Source organism: Malania oleifera, chromosome 2 (genome assembly GCF_029873635.1).
Source record: "Malania oleifera isolate guangnan ecotype guangnan chromosome 2, ASM2987363v1, whole genome shotgun sequence".
Lineage (NCBI taxonomy): Eukaryota > Viridiplantae > Streptophyta > Magnoliopsida > Santalales > Ximeniaceae > Malania > Malania oleifera.
In genome coordinates, this window is record NC_080418.1 from 130682924 (window position 1) to 130705340 (window position 22417).

The 22417-nt window shown below is 33.2% G+C and overlaps 1 protein-coding gene across 1 annotated transcript in view; it reads left to right on the forward strand.

Annotated features, from left to right (window-relative positions):
* The first annotated feature begins 1020 nt into the window (after positions 1-1020).
* The window catches only part of LOC131148370 (subtilisin-like protease SBT5.4), a 107343-nt gene continuing 85946 nt past the window's right edge, over positions 1021-22417 (forward strand). Inside the window, exons 1-6 of the mRNA XM_058098082.1 lie at positions 1021-1196; positions 1353-1534; positions 14902-15008; positions 15120-15229; positions 15324-15421; positions 15549-15716. Coding sequence (XP_057954065.1) covers positions 1021-1196; positions 1353-1534; positions 14902-15008; positions 15120-15229; positions 15324-15421; positions 15549-15716 — 841 coding nt within the window. The remainder of the gene's footprint in view (positions 1197-1352; positions 1535-14901; positions 15009-15119; positions 15230-15323; positions 15422-15548; positions 15717-22417) is intronic.

The window sequence follows — 22417 nt, forward strand, 5'->3', positions numbered from 1 at the left end:
TCATAGTTCATAATAATAAATATACACTAAAAATACCCTAATAAGTTATATATACTAATACACTAAAGATATCATAATAAGTAATACCCTATATATTAAAATACTAATGATACTCTCATAAGTAATACTAATATACTAAAGATACCAGAATAAGAACACCATAATGTACCAAAATACTAAAAAAAATATAATATGTAATACTAAATATAAACATATAACAATACGAAAATGCCATAATATCATATGTACCACCATAATAATAATTATACCATAATAATAATCTACCACAATACTTAATAAAATATCACAATAGTAAACTACCTTTTTACATAATATTGATACCCTAATAATAACTTACGATAATAAATAATAATAACACATTAATAATAACTTACCATATTAATAATGAGAAACCTATGTAATGATAAGCCAAAACCCTGAATACTACACATACAACTTGAATATTGCGCATTAAAAAAAATATGAGAACAAAAATTATTACATTTAAATATTATAATTGAAATCTTACCTCGACAATAAACAAAAAAAAATCCTACAATAATGAAAACAAATAAATTAATATTTATAAATATGAACATTAATTATTAAAAATCCTAAAACAATAACCAAACAAAATTTAAACTTTACAACAAAAACAAAAACGTGTGTGTATGTGTATATACTTGTTGTGTGTTTTAGTGTGTGTAGGGATGTGTGTAAAAGTGCGTGTTTAAAGATGTGTAAAATTGTCTCTTTAATGTGTGTAAAAGTGTGTGTGCAGCCTCATACAGTGGATGTCGCCAGAGCTGGAGGAGATGGCTGGAGAGATGGAAATGGAGGCGGTAGCGATAGTAGAAGGAGGAGATACTGGGGCTGGTATGACGGCGGTGACAAGTGGGAAGCGTTGCCGACGATGGAAACGGAGGTTGAGACGATGGAGCTGCTGGTTTGCTGCTCCTGCGAGGTTGCCGGAACCGTTGTGGGCATTGGTGATGACTCCGGTGTGAAAGCCTGAGGATTATGGTGATGCTGGGGAGTTTGGCCGTGAGGTTAGTTGCTGTTGTGGCTGTGGCTGGTGGCTCTCATAGTGCGGCTGTGTTGGTTGAGGACTGGTGGCTGGCTGGAGTGGAGCAGGGACTGCCGATAAGGGGTGGAGCTGCGGCTGAGGCAATGTTCATGGCTAGAGTTGCTGGCGTGTGAGTGGAAGTTGCTGGTTATGGCAACGACTGTGGAGGCTTGGCTGAAGAGCAGAGAGGGAGAGAGGGAGGTAAGGGGAGCCTAAGGGCTGCCGGGGAGACCGGTATGGCAGAGAAGAGGATGGTACATCAACAAAGATAGATTTTTTTTTTTAGCGTTGCCTCCCCACACATCCCCACCTCCCCTCCAGCTATAGTCCAGGCACCACACGTAGACCCGAAGACCTCCGTTTCCATCATTGCCGATGCTTCCCACCAGTCACCGCCGTCATATCAACCACCAATAGCTTCTTCTCCAGCTTCGACCACGAACCAGAGCTCCGGCCTCTTCCTCCCTTGTGAGTTCCCTGCACGCACAACACACATACATGCACGTGTGATTTTTTTTTTGTATTGTATTATTGTTGTAATATTGATTTTAATAACTAATATCCATGTATATATATATATTTGATTACCTTACTATTATTATTATTATGATTACTCTAGTATTAGTATTTTATCGTCTATTATTATTATTATTATTATTATTATTATTATTATTATTATTATTATTATTATTCTTGTTGTTATGGTTGTTGTTGTTGTTGTTATCATTATTATTATTGTTTGTATATCATTGTGATTATTATTATTATTATTGTTTGTATAGTAGTAGTATTATTTTTATTATTATTACTATTGTTGAATTAGGTGTAATCCCAAGAGGGGGGTGAAATGGGTATTTTAAAAATTTTTTGAATCTATTTATCACTTAATCCCTATTTGTATATTTAACTAATCAACTTCAAAGATTTATTACAAAATTAAATTTTATTTACCAATGAGTTCTTATTACCCAATTAATTGTGTGCAATGTTATTCAACCTACATATGCAATACGATGAATTTAAATGTAATGCTGAAAGTAAAGAGTATAGGGAAAAGAGACGACAAACACAGTTTTTACGAGGTTTAGCCAACTCGGCCTACATCCTCGCCTTGAGCAACCACTCAATGATTTCACTAAAATCCCTACTCCTTAAATTGGAACAAAGCTTCCCTTACAATCCGCTGCTTTCAAGAGGCATAGCTCCCTCCTACTCCGCTGCTTACAAGAGAAACAACTCTCTCCTCAATCTCAGTTCACACACCGAACCATGAATACAATAAAATCTGAAAAAAAAAAAAACACTCAAAAATGCTTCCAAATGAAAGCTCGTGAGTACAATTCAAATTCCTAATACATTAACATATGATATAACTTGAAGCTTAGAATGTAAAAAACGATACAATCGTTTATGTATGATATGCTTCAACACACAAATTCCTTTTTATCAAATCCCCCAAAAATATTTTTATAAATTAATACTTTGGAGAATATTAGGATTCGAGTTCACTTTGCTAAAATGTACAAATATATCTTTTGTGAACTTATCAAAAAGCTTTGAAGATTATATCAATTACAATCAAAAAGGTTCCTTTCAAGTATTCAATCTCAACACAATCTTTATTATATGTAAGTATGCATATATATATATATATATATATATATATATATATATATATATATATATATATATATATAATGATGTTCAACACTCACAAACTGAATATATTGTTGTTCAGAAAAATATCCCTCAATAAAATGTATATTTATAAAAACCAAGGATATTTAATCAAGCGTTAATATATGTAAAATATAGATCCTTTAACAAACACACACTAGAAACCAATCTTTTTAACCAATGATAAAAACCTTTATCAAGCAGTGAGATTATCTAGATAATATATAAAGTTTACTCACTCTCTATCACTTAGCACATTTTAACAATAGATTTCTAAATGAGTGATTCTTTGAAAAATATATATCTCAATGACAAAGTAAACTTTTTCAAGTAATGAACTTGTTAACAAAATCTATATATAGTTAAGAATGCTCAAGATCAAATTTTCTAAAGATATTCAATAGCAAGTAATGAGATGAGAAGCTCTTGAAAAAAAAAAAAAAAAAACTTGAATCACCAAACCTCAATACCAAGATGAAATACAAAATGTATACGTGAGTTCCCTTCTAATTTTCAGAGTTGATGTGCTCAAAGACGATGTGTAGAATGAAGTGCAAGCAATCGTATATCAATCAACTCAAGTTTCTCTATTCTCTTTCAATAAGATGTGTTCTTCTCTTCTTGTGTGTCTTAGCTTCGTTCTAGGGTTTAGATATTCAATATTTATAGTGTCTTACCCTTAGGATTGATCTCAACCATTAGATAAAAAAAAAAAGCTCGCGAGTTCTATTAGTAAAAATCTAAATTTTAAACATTCCTGCAACTTCAGGCAACTGAAGTGAAGTTCAGGCTCCTAAAGTGGTGACTTCAGGGTACCGAAGTTCCATTTCAGGCAACCGAAGTGCCTCGGCCAGATTCTATTTTCCCCATTAATTCTTTAAGTTACGGAACTTAATCTACAAGCTCCTAAACAAATTCTTTAGATGACTGAAGTTGAGTTCAGGCTACCGAAGGGCCCTTTTTCTCAAATTATCTTTTCTAATTTAAAAATCTGCTTTGCTCTCTTTCTTGGGTCTTTTATAAAACATATTTTCCATGATTTTAAAAGTATTTCTAAGTCCATGAAAGTCCCCTAATGATATACATGAAATGTAGGAATCCTAAAGTCATTCTAAGTTATGTGGAGCCTCAAATTATATCATATGAAAATATAAGTGCATGAGTTCTAAATACTCATTCCCAAGATCTTCTTGAACTTTGCCGCTTGCATCTTGATTCTCGTACTCTTTGAGTTCCATGGATCTTGCCAAGATATGTCAGCTTTACTTTATGGTTTCCATGACTCGTTATCTTTCCGTGCATGCTTAATATAGGTTATGTCACAAACTTAATGCACAGATCAAATACCAAGTGATTTGTCATCATCAAAACTGAATTGGACTCGTAGAGTCAACAACTATTATTATTATTATTATTGTTTGTATATTATTATTATTATTATGATTATGATTATTATTATTATTATTATTATTATTATTATTATAGTAATTGTAGATCATCGTGTATTCAATTGTTCTTGTTCTTTATTTATATATATCTGACATCAATTTATTTCTTTTGCAGGATTTTTTTTCTTTTTTGTAAATAATATTTATTCAAGTTATACATATTTGACTCCAATTTATTTCTTTTGCAAGATTTTTCTTCTTTCTTGTAATAATATTTATTTAAGTTCTGTATATATATAGTTGATATAAATTTGTTTTTATTGCAGGATTTTTCTTCTTTTTTAATTTTAGGAAGTCCATATTATTTCTGTATTTGTTTTTAAGGTTTCCATCTTATGGCATGTCTATTTATTATTAATGTGTATATTCCATAGTAGATTTATTATTTGAATGGTTTCCATAACTTTATTCCTTTTTCTTTCCAATATGTGCATATTATTTATGTGGGGGTTAATTATTTCCATATTAGTGTGCTTGTACTTATAGGATATTAGATGTGTGTATCATTATAAGGACAATCATTAGTACTTTTTATTATTACTATTATAATATGTGTTAGGAGTTATTGTTATTATATTTATTATTATTGTTATTATTATTATTATTGTTATTATTATTATTATTATTGTTATTATGGCATGAAGCATTATTATAGTATTATTATTATCAATCATATCATTATTAATGTTATTATCACTAATTTTAGTATTTTTGTTATTTGGCCTTATATGCACTACAGTATTTATTTTATAAAATATTTTGTTAATTTTCATCGCTCTAATTTTAATAAGAGGGTATGAGTTTTCGGGCTTCACGTACCTTTAGTTCTGAGAGAACATATGTATATATTACGTATATTTGTATAATTTTTTTTATTTATTTAGTTATTTTATTTGCTCGTATATTTTGTAAATTCACAAGAGGAGTAATTTTAAAGGCTTTTTAAATTTACTTTGGGATAATTTCATAACTAATTAGGTATCGGTCATAAGAACGGGCACGTAGGGGGTGCTTGTACCTTCCCCTCATGTAACTGAACTATCGATCCCGATTTTGGTAACGCAGACCAATTCTAACCTTAATTGGGTAGTAATTAAGTGTTCTAAATACACTAAAAGGTTAGTGATAACTCCAATATTCCCATTTTTTCCTAAAAATATAAAGTAATGTTTATTTTGCCACCCTGGGGTACCCGCGCTCTGAGACATCGCGACAATAATCAAAATAGAGATCAAACTCAAAAAGTCAACAATGGGCCTAGGTTCTTTTAAAATGGGTGCGGGTTAGGGTTTATTTTAAAATAGTGGGCTCGGGGGTTTAAAAAAAAAAAAAGGTATGGGCCTAGGTTCTCTTGGACTTGGTTGAGGTTTGGTTCAGTACTGGCCAGTGGTGCTAAGCTAGGATTCAGTTCAGGTTCAGGGTTGAACCCAAATTTGGGTTTGAATTCCTACATTCACAATTTCACCCATAATTAAACATTATAAGCCATAAAGGAAAAGCCTTGAGTAGCCTTGTGTCTTCCTCTCCTCCATTCTTCTTGTCATTCTTGCAAGTTTGTTAGGTATCTGTCTCAGGTGACTTACTGGGAGTTTGGCTTTCGATTTCTGAATCGATGCACTAAGGAGTTCCTTCTGTCAGATGGGGGTAGTCTGATACCAATGGATGTGCCTCTTGAGGGGATGGCTCCAACCTTTGAGAGCCTCGTAGGATTGCTTCCACTTTGAAACCTTCTTCAAGAACTTCTTTCTCTCAACCTTTGTTTGTCCTCCTTACTCACAATTTGTGTATACGCTCCTACCCTCCTTCGCTGATTGTGTGTCCTTTGCTCTGTGTGAGACTCCCTATTTATAGGGTTGGTCCTAGGTCAACTTAGGCAAAATTAGGTTTCTATTTTCTCTTATCTTTCCTTCTTAGCAGCAATCAATTGTTGACTTTCCTTCCAACAATGATTTGTTCCCCAATTCTTTCTATTGGGTTGATTCTCTAATCAATGGAGACACTAGCCGCGAGTATGAGGGGGGAACATTTCATTTTTTTTCTTGATCTTTTGCTATATTCCTTAGAAGATTGTTTCCAAATTTGCTCTCAAGCAAGGTATCTTCTATGCACATGTTCAATTTTTACGATTTCTTCATTTAACCATTCTTTGATTCACTCACTTTTCTTTCGAATGAGGTGAACAAAACCCCTGAGGATCCTTCAAAATATACCATCAAGCATCAATTGAAGATTTTGATTTGATTTTTGATTTCCCATGTATTTCCTTTGTATGTATTGTATGGTATTTCCTTATATTTCTCTGTATCTTGTATTTTAGCATTTCCTTGTATTTCATGACTTGGGCACGTGCCTACTTAATAAAATGTCTTACTTCATTATGCATGCATGGGCCCTTCCTTATATATGAAAACAAATCGGACTTAAAGATTCCAGAAATTTTCAATTAATCAACAAATGATTTTAAAAATTCCTAATACCACTTAAGTTCCCATGACGTGGTCTTCCAATAACCGATTAAGGATCTAATGAGCTCTTATGAACATAGCTAGGTAATTAAATCCATTGTAGCTCTATCAAGATGAATATCAATTCGAGAACTGTTATAAAGAATTAAAGATGAAAACCCCCATTTTTAGACCAAAATTTGGACTAATTTGACTTAGGACCCTTATTTATTTGGAATGGATGACTTGAACCATAGTTAGGATGACCTGGTAAAAATTAGGGTGTCTATATATAGCAAGAAATCGGGATTGGCCTCTACAAAAATTTGATGTTAAAAATGCTCTCCTCAATGGAGATTTAGAGGAAAAGGTCTACATGGAGTTGCCACCCAGAGTTAAACATAGCTTTTTGTGTAGTAGTGAAGTTTATAAATTTAAGAAGTCATTGTATGGGCTAGAATAGTCACCTTAAGCTTGGTTTGGGAGGTCCTCTTATACAATCAAAGAATTTGGTTATAAGAAAAGTAATTCATACCATACTTTGTTTATAAAACACAAAGAAGGGAACGTAACATCTTTAAACGCGTATGTCGATGATATGGTCTTGACAGGAGATGACCCATGCGAAATGAAAGTGTTACAAGAGTATTTGGATATTAAATTCAAAATGAAGGATCTGGGGAAACTTATATATTTCTTGGTTGTTGAGGTATCAAAATTAAAATAGGGGATTTTCCTTTTGCAACAAAAATATGTGCTAGATCTTTTAACGAAAACTAGAATGCTTGTTTGCAAACCAATAGAAATGCCCATAGAGATTAATCATAAGCTCGGAATTTTTCCAAATCAAGTTCCAATAGACAAGGTTTGTTACTAGTTGTTGTTGAGAGATTAATCTATTTGTCACACACAAGGCTAGATATAGCTTTCGCTATGAGCATTGTAAGCCAATATGCATGCACCAAGTGAAAGGCATATGAATGCGATATATTGAATCTTAAGATACTTAAAAGGTGCTCTAAGCAAAGGTTTTTTCTAAAAAAATGGTGTCTTTAACATGTGCAGAAGCTTAATTCTAAGGTATGACTCATGGTTTATGCAAATTGTTATGGATTAGGGGTGTTATGAAATATTTGAGGATTCAATATGCAAAACCTATGAATCCTCATTGTGATAATAGAGCAACCATTGAGATTGCATGTAATCTTGTACAACATGACCGCATTGAACATATTGAAGTTGATCACCATTTCATCAAGGAGAATCTCGATCAAAAGATTATATAATTTCCACTTGTCTAGTCTGAAAGTTAGTTAGCTAATATGCTCATGAAAATAGTTTGAAGATAGGTGTTCCATGGTATGATTCACAAGTTCGGCATGATAGATATCTATGCTCTAACATGAGGGGGGCTATCAGTACGAGTTGTATGTGTGGTTTAATTATTAGATTGATTATGTAATTAATGTTAGGGAATATTAGATTGATTTTTTAATTAATCCTAGGGTTCTGATTAGTTGACTAATCGTGTGTACTAAACATAGGAATATTTAATTTTGCTTAGAATAGGATTGTTTCCTACTTTATATGATGTCATTGTGTCTGTATATTGCCTTCAACTTGAAAAATATATACAAGAAGAATTATCCACATACACCATTGTTTAACACTCTCGTTGTCTAGCATAGACCCAGTAAGCCTTTAATGGACAAAACAAAAAATGAATGCATTATCCATTGAATGATATACATCAATTTTAAATAAAAGCTATAATCTATCACGTGACTTGTACAAAAATTGATTTAAAAAGAATAGATGATGTTTCTCTTGGGGCAACTACTTTTCATTTTTTTTTTTTAATTATGCACACAACATCAACATGTGATGACTATTTTTTTTTTCTTTTCTTAATCATCCTTCATCATATTTTTCATTATATTAAATAATAATCAAAAGGTCTATAAAAAGCATCATAAATTTTTTTTTATGCATTCAGTCCCTTGATAGAATTTATCTTTGAGTTTCTTCTCCACTCCTAAGGATCTTAAAGCTTGATTTAGGATTTAAACATGTCTTATCCCTTTCACTTGCTTCAGGGTGGATTATTTGGTTAGTATTCCTTTTATGATTTTGTATTCTTTATTCTAATAATTCCTAATTTGCGTGTGGTTTTTTGTTGCACTTACATAGATTTCATAATTTTCACGTCATTTGTCGAAAAAAACAAATGTTTGTTTTGTTTTTGTTTTTGTTTTTCTTAGTTTGGATTAATATTCAAAGTGATAAGTATTATAGTCTTTGCAATAAGACTATAACTGTTGTTCCTTGCTTAGAGTCAAGCACTTCAAGCATTCCAAAAGTAGTGTGCTTGAGATAATCCTCAAAGATTCCTTAGGTTATTATTGGATCTCTATAAAAAATTACTCTTGTAGTTTTGTTCTTTATGTGCTTGTTGCTCACCAAGTAGCCCATGAATTGGACAATGAAGTCTTTGAAAGTCATGATAGAGCTTGGCCTCAGCCTAGAGCACCATGTCTAGGTAGACTTCTCGAATATGGTGGTGAAATTATGACACATGTTGGATTGGAGGCTCTTTGGAGGACCATGATGGTTCAAAAAATCTGTCATATAAAATTGGAAACCTTGTCATTATATTCATTTACCAAGACTTAAGAAAACAAAAGAAGGCACATGCATTTGTTTATTTTCAAACATATGCGCGTACGATATTTTTTTTAAAAATGACTTTTTTCAACTTCTCCATGAATCAATATTTAAAAAAGGAAAAAAAAAAAATGGATTAGTGTATTTTTTTATTATTCAAATTTTTCTTGTACAATTTAAAAAAAAAAAATAGATAAATAGTAAGACACAAACCTTAAAAAAAAAAAAAAAAGAGGTTGAATGACCATATGCATGTTACCAAAGAATTCTATCTTCATAAAAATGCCTATTTCAACTCTATGCATGTTAAACTCTTTGATAACTTTAGTTAAGACAATCTTTAGCTTCATTAGCTATGCAAAAAAGAAAAAAAAAAAAAAAATCTTATTCAATACTTGTTGTTGAATTTTCATTATTTGAAACATGAAAGGAGAGTCATATATAAGATGTACAAATGAATGTGTATACCAATGGTTAGAACTTGAGACAGTCATAATGGTGGCCTTGGAATGAAATTTTTAGAGAGGTTGGGAAGGATATATATATATATGGGAGATGGACTACCACTTGTTGTCTAACGTAAGCCTAATGGTCCTCTAATGGAATTAAAAAAAAAAATGAATGCATAGTGGTACAGGTTGGGAGGGGCGACTTCTCAGCTTATAATATGGAAAACCATAAAAAAAAAAATTCATATAATATCATAAAAATTATCCATTCAAATAACTTTTTATCCTTTTATAAAAGAAATTTCGAGCATGGGATAGAATTACCATTACAACCAATCTAGTCAAGCATTGTTAAATCCTAATATCATAAACATTATCCATTGAAATAAACAAACCTTAGCTCCTAGCTTGACCATATATAAAGAGGAAACATATATGTGCTTCTTGTTTGTTATTTGCCATAGGTTGAATATTTATGATATGTTAGTTAAAAGAAAATAAAGTAGTTATTTAAATATTATAAATATCAGATTATTTTTATGAATATCCCTTTCTTCCATTTTAATGAAAATGACCAACTAGGTTACATGTAGAAAACATTTTAATGCATGAGCCAATTTAATGGTAAATAAGTGAGTTGCACTCAAGTGCATGTGCTATATTGGTGGCCACCAATACTTCAAAATGTTGGAAAAAATTTATTGCACATTAAGACTCTATAGAATTGAATTATTATAATTATTTTACTAACTAAATGTTGACGAAATGAAGTTTTGAAGTTTACTTTGACACGGTTGTGATAAGATATCCACCCCATTTTATATGATTTAGGTTTATTATAACAGAAATATTAGCACCTGTAATTGAATGTGGCCGTGCCGATTGCCCACGCTTCAATCCGCAATTTGATTATTATACTTTTTTCTTTTTGAAAGGTACCGACTTGATTCTGTTTTTTCAATATGAAGTTCTTAAGCATCCTCAATTGACGTTCTTGAATTCGTAGTTTTGATTCAGAATCTGTATAGATCATAATTGAATGTGAAAATTTTATTTTTCAAAAAAAAAATGTGAAAAAAATTTATTAAATTGAATATTGAATTTTGTATTATGCTCTGTTTTGGGGTTTCATTGATTTGTACGTGTTTTGTTGATCGATTTGGTTTGTGGGTCAGAGAGGGAGAAAAGAGATAATCAAGACGACCTATGATGGAAACAGATTAATTAGGAGTTAAGCTTTATTGAGTTCATTAATCCTATATATTATATTAATATGAGATTAATTAATTCTCAATTATAAGATGGTAGATTTGTATTTTTGGGTGACACAAAATGTTGAACATTTGACCCTATAACTAAACCATGTAGTCTTTAATTACCATATTAATATATTGATGCTAGATTTCATTCTAGCATTTAGCCCATGCTCAATTGTCTATGCCCTTTTTTGACTAGGTTTTACTTTAATTCAATTTTTTGTCTCCAAATTCCATGTGGGATTGAGGAAGCAATTTTTGACTTGGTTGTTGGTGGGTCTAAGCATCCCCTAGGAAAATGAAGAAATTTCTTGTCTCTAAGGAACACTCTTGGACAGAGGGAAATTTAGAAATTCCTAGCCCTTTTTATTATAATCATAATGATAAATTTATTATGAAAATTCAAATTTTCTAATAGATTTTCAATAACTTTTGTAAAAAATAATTGTTGAACATTAAAAAAATGGGTTAAAAATCAAAAAATCGAAACTGAACCGGCCAATGTTTAGTTCTCTAGGGGATAATTAGTTTGGTTTGGTTTGGTTTCGATTTCGGTTCGCAGACTTTAAAAATTGAAAAGTTCAACTCGATTTTTGGTTTAGCCCATAACTAAACCGTTATGATTGACACCACCCTTAAAATTCTAAGGAGCACTCATGGAAAGAGGGAAATTTTGAAAATCCTAGCGCTTTTTTATTATAAATAAGAGGCTATGGGAAAGGAAAAGGGGAGAAAGTTTGTACATTTTTAGGATAGAGTTAGAGACAAGAACGAGAAGGAGTGCAAGTTCAACCTTAGAGACAAGCAAGAAAAAAAGGGAAGCTAGAAGAAGAGAGGTGAATCACTATGTGAGAGCCACACAAAAAAAAAAAAATATTCCTTCTCTTCTTAAAGTGTCTCTAGAGGTATGTTCTTGCTTCTTGGTAGTTCCTTGGATGAGTATCATTAAACACCCATGATTCCTAGTCTTGGGAACTTGTTTTGATGGCTTGCGTATGTATGTTTTGCTTTTAGGATTCAATTTTATTTTCATGGCTTAAGTTTCTCCATCAAGCATTGTGTCCAGGGTGTCATAGCAATAAAAGGATTCGAGTATGCTAGTAGTGGATAGGCATGAATATAGAGAGGAAAAAACCTAAAGAGGGAGATTGTATAGGGAGAGAAGAAATATAAGGATAGAACGAAAAAGAGAGCAAGGTCTCATAGTGGCTATAGGCTTGAGAGGTCAGGGGGCGCCACCATGGCAGCATCCCCACATATCAATAGCAATCACAGAGAGAGGATGTGTTAAAAAATAATAAGAGAGAGAAGAGAGAGCAATTAGAAAGATGTCAGAGGTATTAGAGAGAGGAAAAGAGTTGGAGAGAGTTCTCCTTTGTTTTCTAGTGATTTGGCCTGCTAGAGAATCTCCATCGATGGAGAAAGGGCAGAAGGTAGTGGGCAACGAGGTGTGGTGCTTTGCAGTGGAGCATACAGAGAAGGCAATGGTTGTAGCTCTAGCCAAAGAGAGAGTTTCTTTTGTGTGTGTTTGTATGTGTTTGTGTTTTCATTCTGTAGGTTTTGCTGCCGATGATGTCATGGGGTTAGTAGTGGCCGACATCAGAATAGGATGGACCATAGTAGCAGCGATACAATGCCCCTTTGTGGCGTTGTTGCAGTAACCTTAGGGCTTGTAAGGGAGCCCTTTATGGGCAAGAAGAAGATGAACAGGGGCGGTGCATGTGCCATTCCCATATGCAAGTTTTTTAAGTGACCAGAACTGTTTGGTTCAATTTAATGAACTAGCCGGTCTGTTTGTTTTTTGTTTCTTTTTTTCTTTTTGTACTTATTTGTTCCAATTAGTTAAATTATGTAAAAAAAAATATAAAATATTACAAAAATTATTTTTAAAAAGTTAAAAATAAAACTAAATTTAAAATAAAAATTAATGTATTTGGGGGTATTTTTAGGTGTTTCTCTCATATGTCCCTAGGCATGATGAGGATACTCTTCCTTAAAACCATATGGCCAAGGGAAGTAGGTATCCTCATCAACAATAATGAGGCATGGAGAGAAAACATGAATCTCTCCTTATCCAAATTTTGATTTTTAAAAACCCTTTTGAAATAAGTGATTTCAAAATCTTTTCTCATATTAGCCTATGATGAAACCCTACGTTTTTCTTTAAAAGTTTTCTCTTCTTCATTTCAAATTCTTGCCTTTTCATGAATTCCAAATCTCATCACACTTTATCTTTTAAATCATTTCCTTTCTTAATTTACTTCAAATCAACTCCTTTCTATTATTTCAGTCTCCTTAAAGGTGTCAATTTCAAATTTGTTTCTCCTTAATTCATCACGTCTTTCCATTTTTTTTTCTCAAAATTCAAACTTATTGTTTTCTAAGGCCACCCGTTTTTCCAATAAGAGTACATTAAGGTTTTCTCAACCTTATTTTTTGAGCTATTAGATGATGATGTATAATTGGAGGAGGCAAAGGGGGATTTATTCCTATTTTTTTAAGGCACACATGCAACATTCATAAGTAACTATTTTTAGAATAGGTGTTGTTAATGCTACTGGTTGACCAATTTCCCTTAGAATGATTAGTCAACCACCTTCCTTACGCATAATTGTACTCAACTCATTCTCTAATTCGTAGATCTTTTAGGATTTTCTTAGTCAAAATATTCATTTTTATTTAGGTTTTCTTGTTTGGGGCAAAAAACCATTCGTCGGCACCTTAGGATTGAATCCGGTGTCGACATCAGGTCACATGCATATGCTTATGCATGGCTTAAATGCTAGGCCAAAATTTTTTTGTTTGAAATGGAGGACCCCTCTAGCTTTAGTGTACATGTTGGTTCCATTTTGAGCTAGAGACCCTAATGTATTTATTATTAAACATTTGAAGCTCTTAGTATGTACTTTTTGTACTACACTCCCTAATTGTTGACTTGAAATCTTTTGAGAAAGACTTTTTAGAAATAGAACAAAGGAATGTTGTCTTTTTAGACAAAAAACTAAAATCAATAACAATCAACAGGACATAATTTATTTAAAAATTAACAAGAAAAATTTAATTTGTACTTGTCTATCTTGGAATCAATCAATGGCATTCGTTTTTATGGAATTATGCATATTTATGCATGCATAATAATAGTCATGTTGAATTATAATTGGATTAAACTTGAAACTAGTAATTCTTATAAGTGATAATCATCCTCTTATGTCATAAGACAAATGAAGTTGATTGTGTTGTACATTCAAATTTTTTTACACCTATTGGTATCAGATCTTTGGAGGTATAGTATTCAACAACTTTGCTTTGTCTCAAGATAGGTTTTGGTTTGTTATTTTAGTCTAGATCCTTTGGTGGGACACATGATTTATGGATTTTTAATTTTTACCATAATTGTTTGGATAATGAAGAGATGACAATGATGATGATGTGAATTTTATTTTATTTTTTTAAAATGATAACATGGCATTGACATGGTAAAGAATAAATTTTTTTTTGAAAAATAAAATGAGAGATGTAACTTTTTATACTAATACAAAAATTATCAAAGGGTACTCAAATATAGGGGAAAACCCTTTTCTAATTAATGTAGACAAAATTTAGAACTTTCTATTATATGCAAGGAGTGTAAACAATACTATAAAACTCATTAGAAACACAAATTAAGGTAAATTAAAAAAAATACTAATAATTTTTAAAAAGCTTCTTGCAAATTTTTTTAAAGGATCTATGAAATAGCAATTGTTTTAAGATCCATTTCACTTATAGAAGGATTGATAAATTAATTCTATGTGCAGTTACAAAAAAAATTTAGTTGCTTTTTTCATACTTGTATTGATCAAAAGCACTTGTTTGTTCAAAAGTAATGAGTATATATTTATTTTCCTATGAAAATAGGTGGTGAAGCACATATCTCTAAACGGAGGCTTCCAAGGTCTACCTTTCTCCCAATATTACTTCTCTTTTTTACTCTATTGAATGGAATTACCTTTGCAGCTAAAAAAGTAAGCATGAATATACAACCTTCTATATTTGCAATAACATTTTTCCTCTCCCAACTTTAATAGTCCTAGTGTTGATCTAATTCTATAGTTTTCTTTGGATATATGGTGTAGTCATATATCGTATACATGGGAGGCTATTCACATGGACATGAATCATCATTGATTAGTGTGAATCAAGCGACGAAGTCTCACTATAGTCTTTTAGGATCATTATTAGGAAGGTAATGCAATTTTGTACTATGGATTATCATCTTTCTCCTACTCTCTTGCAAAATTTTTACCATAATTTTTTAATTCTTTTCAATTTTCTAATAGTGATGAACGTGCTAAAGAGGCCATTTTTTATTCATACACCCATCACATTAACGGTTTTGCAGCAATGCTTGAGGAAGAAGAAGCAAGAAAGATAGCTAGTAAAAATCTATTTTTATCCTATTTTCTCTTTCCATTTATTCTCTATTTTTTTAGTTTTAATCATTAGTTGTTTTATTATTTTTCATGTGTACATGGTTAATTGTGATTTGTTTCCACACAAAACAGAGCATCCAAAAGTTGTTTCAGTCTTTCCAAATAGAGCAAGGAAGTTGCACACGACTAGGTCATGGAGGTTCATGCAACTAGAGACAGATAATTGGATGATTCCATCATACTCTGCCTGGGAGATCGCAAGATATGGCGAGGACACAATCATCGGGAACATTGACTCAGGTAAACCTTTTTTAATCTCTTTCTCCTACTCTTTTCTTAAATTATTTAAAGTTTTTATGTATTCCACTACTTTACATTCGTTCTTAGATAGATAAACTCGAACATTAAATTAATCAATTTGATATAAATTAGACTAAATGCTTATTGATATGATCAAACAAAAATTAGTTATCTTATGATCTCTAGACTTTCTTAGTCAAAATATTTGAAGTGTTTTTACTAAGTTACATATATACCTTCAATTTTCACTTCTTTATCACCCTGGTGAATTTACAAAGAAAAAAAAGAAAATCTTTATTGCACAACAATTGTGCACAACCACATAGGTTAGCTTGTATTTGATATCCCCCCCCCCCCTTTTTTTTTTTTAAGTATCTTGCCTTTTTTAAGGAAATAAGTTGAAGGATGCGCATTCAGAAACTGTAACGCATGCGCCCAGGGTGTTACTTTAGTGACGTCTGCATGCCTGGTGCCATAATTATCATAATAAATGCAGCGAAAGTAATGAAACATTCTCGAAATATAAATTACCAGAGTTATAAGTTCCTTCCGTACACAAAGGTTTCTGAATATCCATAATACAATCTGACTCAAAAAGACAACTATTTCGATCCATACGACAATAATACAAGCCCGGAGGCATACAACATAACTACTCACATCAAAGTTCTTGCGAACACTTTCAAAAAGAAATTATACAAGTTTCTACCCCTTAGTTATGCTAAACTCGATACTTGTTGTTTCTTGAAAAGATGATTTATATATTAGCGTAAGACACTTCTCAATAAGGGTGATCAAGTTAATATCAATGTGTGGGCAGCATGCTTTAGTGCTCACAGAAGACATCCATTCTTCATTTTACCGAAAATAGCTGTCTTTACACTGTACGTACTTATATAGTTGGAAATACTTTTTTCATTTTCTTGATATAAACAGTTCATTAATTACATGACATCATTTACATAAATATACAGATATGCATAAAAGACACTCCCTGTTACTAATGACATGCTTAACCCCCATGACGGGTTGTGTTGCCCGAAGGCTGGACTAAGCCAGGGGTGATCAACCTAGACAAAGTCAAACATACATCCGCGTCTAACTCTGACTACACAGGCAACTGCAATTTGCTTGCGTGCTCTGATTGCCTTACCACGTCTTGAAAGTCCAGGCTTCTAGGGAAGGTACACCCTTTACCAAGGTTAACCGGCGAAAACCACCCAACACCACTCTCACCGTACAGTGTGGGAACGCATGGCCACATACATAATCTCTAACAATGGTATCGTGCTCATAACATAATGGTTTTTAGGGTTCCTAAATATTATCATGCAATTTAAGTAATAAAAATCATATTTCATATCCATTACATATAAAACCTGTCATTTAAAACTCCTAGCCCTTGGTTTTCATATAAAACTCAGCTCATAGCCATTAAACATAATTCTAGCCCTCGCAACCTTAAATATAATCTTGGCCTTCGTGGTCGTAAAGATAATCTTGGCCCTCGCGGCCGTAAACATATTCCTATACTTTCACAAGAAGTTCCAATATTTCACAAACACTCATCATTTCGATTATAAACTGGTACCTACATACCATTCACCTACCACACAATTTCCAGTATTTCAAAACATAGCCCGTTGGCAACTAAGAAAACATAGCAGCATCAATTCAAAAGATAAAACCAAACTTCCTACCATTCATTTTTACTGAAAATACCATAACATATATCCTAAGTTTCAAAATGATTCTTTTGAATAGTTGGTTTTCAAAATGTCAACTGAAAACATAAATATACTTAGTCCATAAATATTTCCAATGGTTCAATTTCATTAAAAAGCCAACTTAACTTAATCCCCTTACCAATTTCCTGAAAAACAACCCGAGACGCTCCAAAATCGAATCCTAGCTTTGTCCTAAGATCTAGAATCTACTCCACTAGACTTGCAGAAAATTTCCCCCAAATCCTCGTAGTAACTTCCGATCATCGATGAACCCTAAACTTGATATTTTTTACCATTCTAGATCTCTTCGTCGACGATGCTATGAATTTTGGCGACGAACCACCTGAGGGCCTTCATCGATGAGAACATGGACCTCGTTGACGAAGCCTGCTGTTCAACTATTTAAATTTTGCTCTCTTATTTAATTTTCTTATTTTTCGGGTTTGGGTTTCTACAATCTCCCCTTCTTATTAAAATTTTATCCTCGAAATTTGCTAACTATTTCCTATCACATCATCTAAACTGTTACTGCTCCAATCCTAGGAAGAGTCAGCGGCCACTCCTATAGCAGCCCCATCCTAAATTTATTAGATACTGTTCATTTAGGTGTAATTTTAATGGGGGGTGAATTTGGTATTTTAAAACTCTTTCAAACTTATTTATCACTTAGTCCCTCTTTTTATATTTAAAAAATTACTTATCAAGTTTGTGTGAAATTATTTAACATATATACATGCAATGTAGGTAATGAAGTGCGTTGCAGAAATTAAAAAGATAAGGGAAAAGAAAATGCAAATGTGGTTTTACAAGGTTCAGCCAACCCGACCTACGTCCTTACCTTAAGCAACCCACTCAAGGATTTCACTATAATCCTTGCTCCTTAAATTGGGACGGAACTTCCCTTACATCCACTACTTATAAGAGGTACAATTTCCTCCTAATCCGTTGCTTACAAAAGATACAGCTTTCTCCTCAAACGTGGTTCACAACCCGAACCGTGATTACAATCAAATATCAAATATCTGCAAAACAGTCAATGTTGCTTCTTACAAAGCTAGTGAGTACAATTGAAATTCCTAATACATAATCATATGATGAAACTTGAAGCTCAATATGTATGAAACGCTACAATCTTTTTATGCAAGAATATGATTCACTAAACTTTCCCTTTTATCAAATCTCCCAAAAATATTTATATAAGTCAATGCTTTGGAGAACTTAAGTTAAATCTTTGAATACATAAAAAGCTTTGAAGGATGCAAAGATTTGAAACATACTTTGTCACAACCATATTTCTCTTAAGTTTTCAACCACAATATGATCTTTGTAATATGCAACTTAATATATGTATATATATGATGTGATTACCGAAGATCAAAAACCCAATATAAGATTTTCTAGAAAATATCCCTCAAATATATATATATATATATATATATATATATTGTTACGAACTTATAAGGATATTTAATGAGCTGGTTTTATCAAAGATATCAAGTCTTTAACTAGATACACTTTTGAATCAAAAACTATTCAACCAATGGCAAAAACCTTTCACAAGTAATGATCTTGTCAAAAACTATCTCTATGTGTATATGAACACTCAAGATCAATCCCTCTAATAGTAATATTCAATAATAAATGACGAGATGAGAAAACTCTTGAAAATAATAAATTGATTTACCAAACCTCAATACCAAGTTAAAATCAAGATGTGTAAATGTAATCCCTTTTGTTTTTCTAAGTTGATTTACCCAAGCTTGCAGAAAATCATATAGCAATACGTTCAAATCTCTCAATTCTATGTCAAAAAGATGTTCTCTTCTTTTCATGTTGATCTTAGCTAACGTACTAGGGTTTAGATGTTCAATATATAGGTATCTTGCCCTTAGAATCAATCTTGACCGTTGGATAAAAAAATATCTTGCGAGTTCTCTTATTAAAAATTATATTTTTAAGTTTTCCCGCATGCTCAGACGACTGAGGTCAAAGGCCCAGACGACTGAAGTTCTTTAGAGCTTCAAAAAATTAACCTGGACACAGGGTTAGACAACTGAAGTTTGGGGATCAGACAACTGAAGTCTAAGTTCAGTCTTTTGAGGTGCTTCTGCCAGGTTCTATGTTTCACCATTAATTCCTCAGGCGACTGAACTTAATCTTCGGTCTTCTGAATAAATTCTTTAGACGATTGAGGTTAACTTCGGTCTTCTGAAGTGGCGACTTCAAGTGACTGACTACTAAGTTCATTCGTCTGAAGTACCTATTTCCTGAATTTTTTCTTTATACTTTGAAAAACTGCTTTCCTTTCTTTCTTGGCTCTTTTATAAAAATATTTTTTGTGGTTTTAAAAATATTTCTAAGTCCATGAATGTCCCCTAATTATGCTCATGAGATGCATGAGTCCTAAGGTCATTCTAGTTTATCATTTGAGCTTCAAATTAAATCATATAAAAATGTAAATACATGAGTTCTAAGTACTCATTCCCTTGATGCTCTTGAACTTGTTGCTTGCATCTTCATTCTTGTACTCTTTGAGTTCCATGGATTTGCCAGGTTGTGTATGCTTTACTCTTCATGGCTTCCATAACTTGTTATCCTTCCGTGCATGTTTAATATAGTTCCTATTCACAATCTCAATGCACAGATCAAATATCAAGCAATTTGTTATTATCAAAATTGGATTTAACTCATAGAGTCAACAGATACCCTCACCTATGGCGGAGGAATACCATGGTTACATATAATGTCTCAGGAGTTTAAAATACTATACATACTTCTCCCAGAGACCATCCATACCTAAACTCATAAATAACTGACAAACAAAACATACTTACCTTACCTAACCTGCATATAAGACTAACATATACCTGATCAACCATACCGGTCTATCTAATATTTATCATCACTGAAAGGTTGTGCATACTTCTACCGTATTTTTGTCTCTAGTTCCCAAGAAGCCTCCTCGGTTGTATGATTATGCCACACTACCTTCACTAACGGTATCTCCTTAGTACGCAGTTCCTGTGTTTTCCGATCCAGAATCTGAACTAGTACTTCTTCATAAGTCAAAACATACCTGATCTCTAAGGGTTCATTGCTGATCACGTGTATAGGATCTGACATGTACTTCCTCAGCACTGATACATAGAAGACCTTATGAACTCTTGACAATGCTGGGGGTAACGCCACTTGATAGGCCACTGGACCAATCCTTTCCAAGATCTCAAATGGCCCAATGTACCGAGGATTCAGCTTGCCTTTTTTTCCAAACCTCATCACTCCCTTCATTTAAGCAATCTTTAAGAATACCATATCCCCGATCTCGAACTCTAGCACCCATCGACGAGTATCTGCATAACTCTTCTACTGAATATGTGCTACCTTTATCCTCTCCCTGATAGGTTCGACCTTTGTAGAGGTCTACTGCACTAATTTTCGTCCCAACACGTACCGTTCGCCTACCTCATCCTAGTACAAGGGAGATTGACACTAGCGAGCATACAAAGCCTCATATGGTACCATTTTGATACTGACCTGATAGCTATTATTATAAGTGAAATCAACTAATGGTAGATATCTAATACAACTACCACCAAAATCTAGTACACGTGCCCACAGCATATCCTCCAAAATCTGAATGGTCCTCTTGGACTACCCTTCCGTCTACGGGTGGAACGAGGTACTAAAGGTGAGTTGAGATCCTAAGATGTCCTGCAAACTTTTTCAGAAACGAGAGGTGAACTATGGATCTTAATCTAAAACTATAGAAACTAGGACGCTATGAAGTCATACTATCTCCTGCACATAAAGTTCTGTCAGCTTATCCATTGAGTAACTAACTCTAATCAGAACGAAGTACATAGTCTTCATTAACCTATCCACAATAACCTAGATAGCGTTCTGCCCATGCACCACCGAAGGAAATCCCGACACAAAGTCCGTCAAGATATACTTCCACTTCCACTTTGGGATGTCAAGTAGCTATAGTGCTCCTACTAGGCTCTGGTGCTCAGCCTTTACCTATTGACACATCAGGTACTGCTCTACGAAATGGGTGATCTCTCTTTTTATGTTAGGCCACTAGAAAGAACCTCATAGATCCCTATACATCTTTGTGCTTCCTGGATGTACCATATATAAAGAGTGATGTGCCTTGTCCAAGATGGTTCGTTTAATGTCATCATCATTCAGTAGGCAGATCCTGGTGTGAAATCTCAACATCTCGTCATTAGAGATATTAAAATCTGTATTCAACCCATCCTGTATTCCACTCATAAGCTTTGCCAGCTCTATGTCTTTCATCTGAGCTGATTTGATCCTCTTCTGTAAGGTTGGTTGTACAACCAGGCCAGCAATGAATGCTTGGTGATTTCCTTCTACTAACTTTACCCCCAACCTTTCTAGGTCCATCTTTATCTTATTCCAAATCCTAACTGTGTAGATTGATGCAAGCATTGATGTCTCACTCAAAGCATTAGCTACCACATTAGCTTTGTTAGGATGGTAACTCATAGTACAGTCATAGTCTTTAATCAATTCAAGCCACCTTCGTCGCCTCATATTCAACTCGTTCTAGGTGGACAAGTATTTGAGACTCTTGTGATCAGTAAAGATCTCGCACTTTTCACCGTATAGGTAGTGCCACCAAATCTTTAGTACAAATACTACTACTACTAGCTTTAAGTAATGTATAGGGTAATTCTTCTCGTACTCCTTGAGTTGGTGAGAAGCATACGCAATAACTTTCCCTTGTTACATCAAAACACACCCAAGCCCTTTCTGGGATGTGTCACCCTAGATCATATAACCACCATCCCCTGATGGAATGGTCAACACTGGGGCTATGACTAGATGTTGCTTCAACTCTTGGAAGCTCTACTCACACTCACTAGTCCAGTCAAACCAACTGTTATTTCTTGTAAGATGTGTGAAAGGACTTGAAAGTCTAGAAAAACCCTTAATGAATCAGCGATA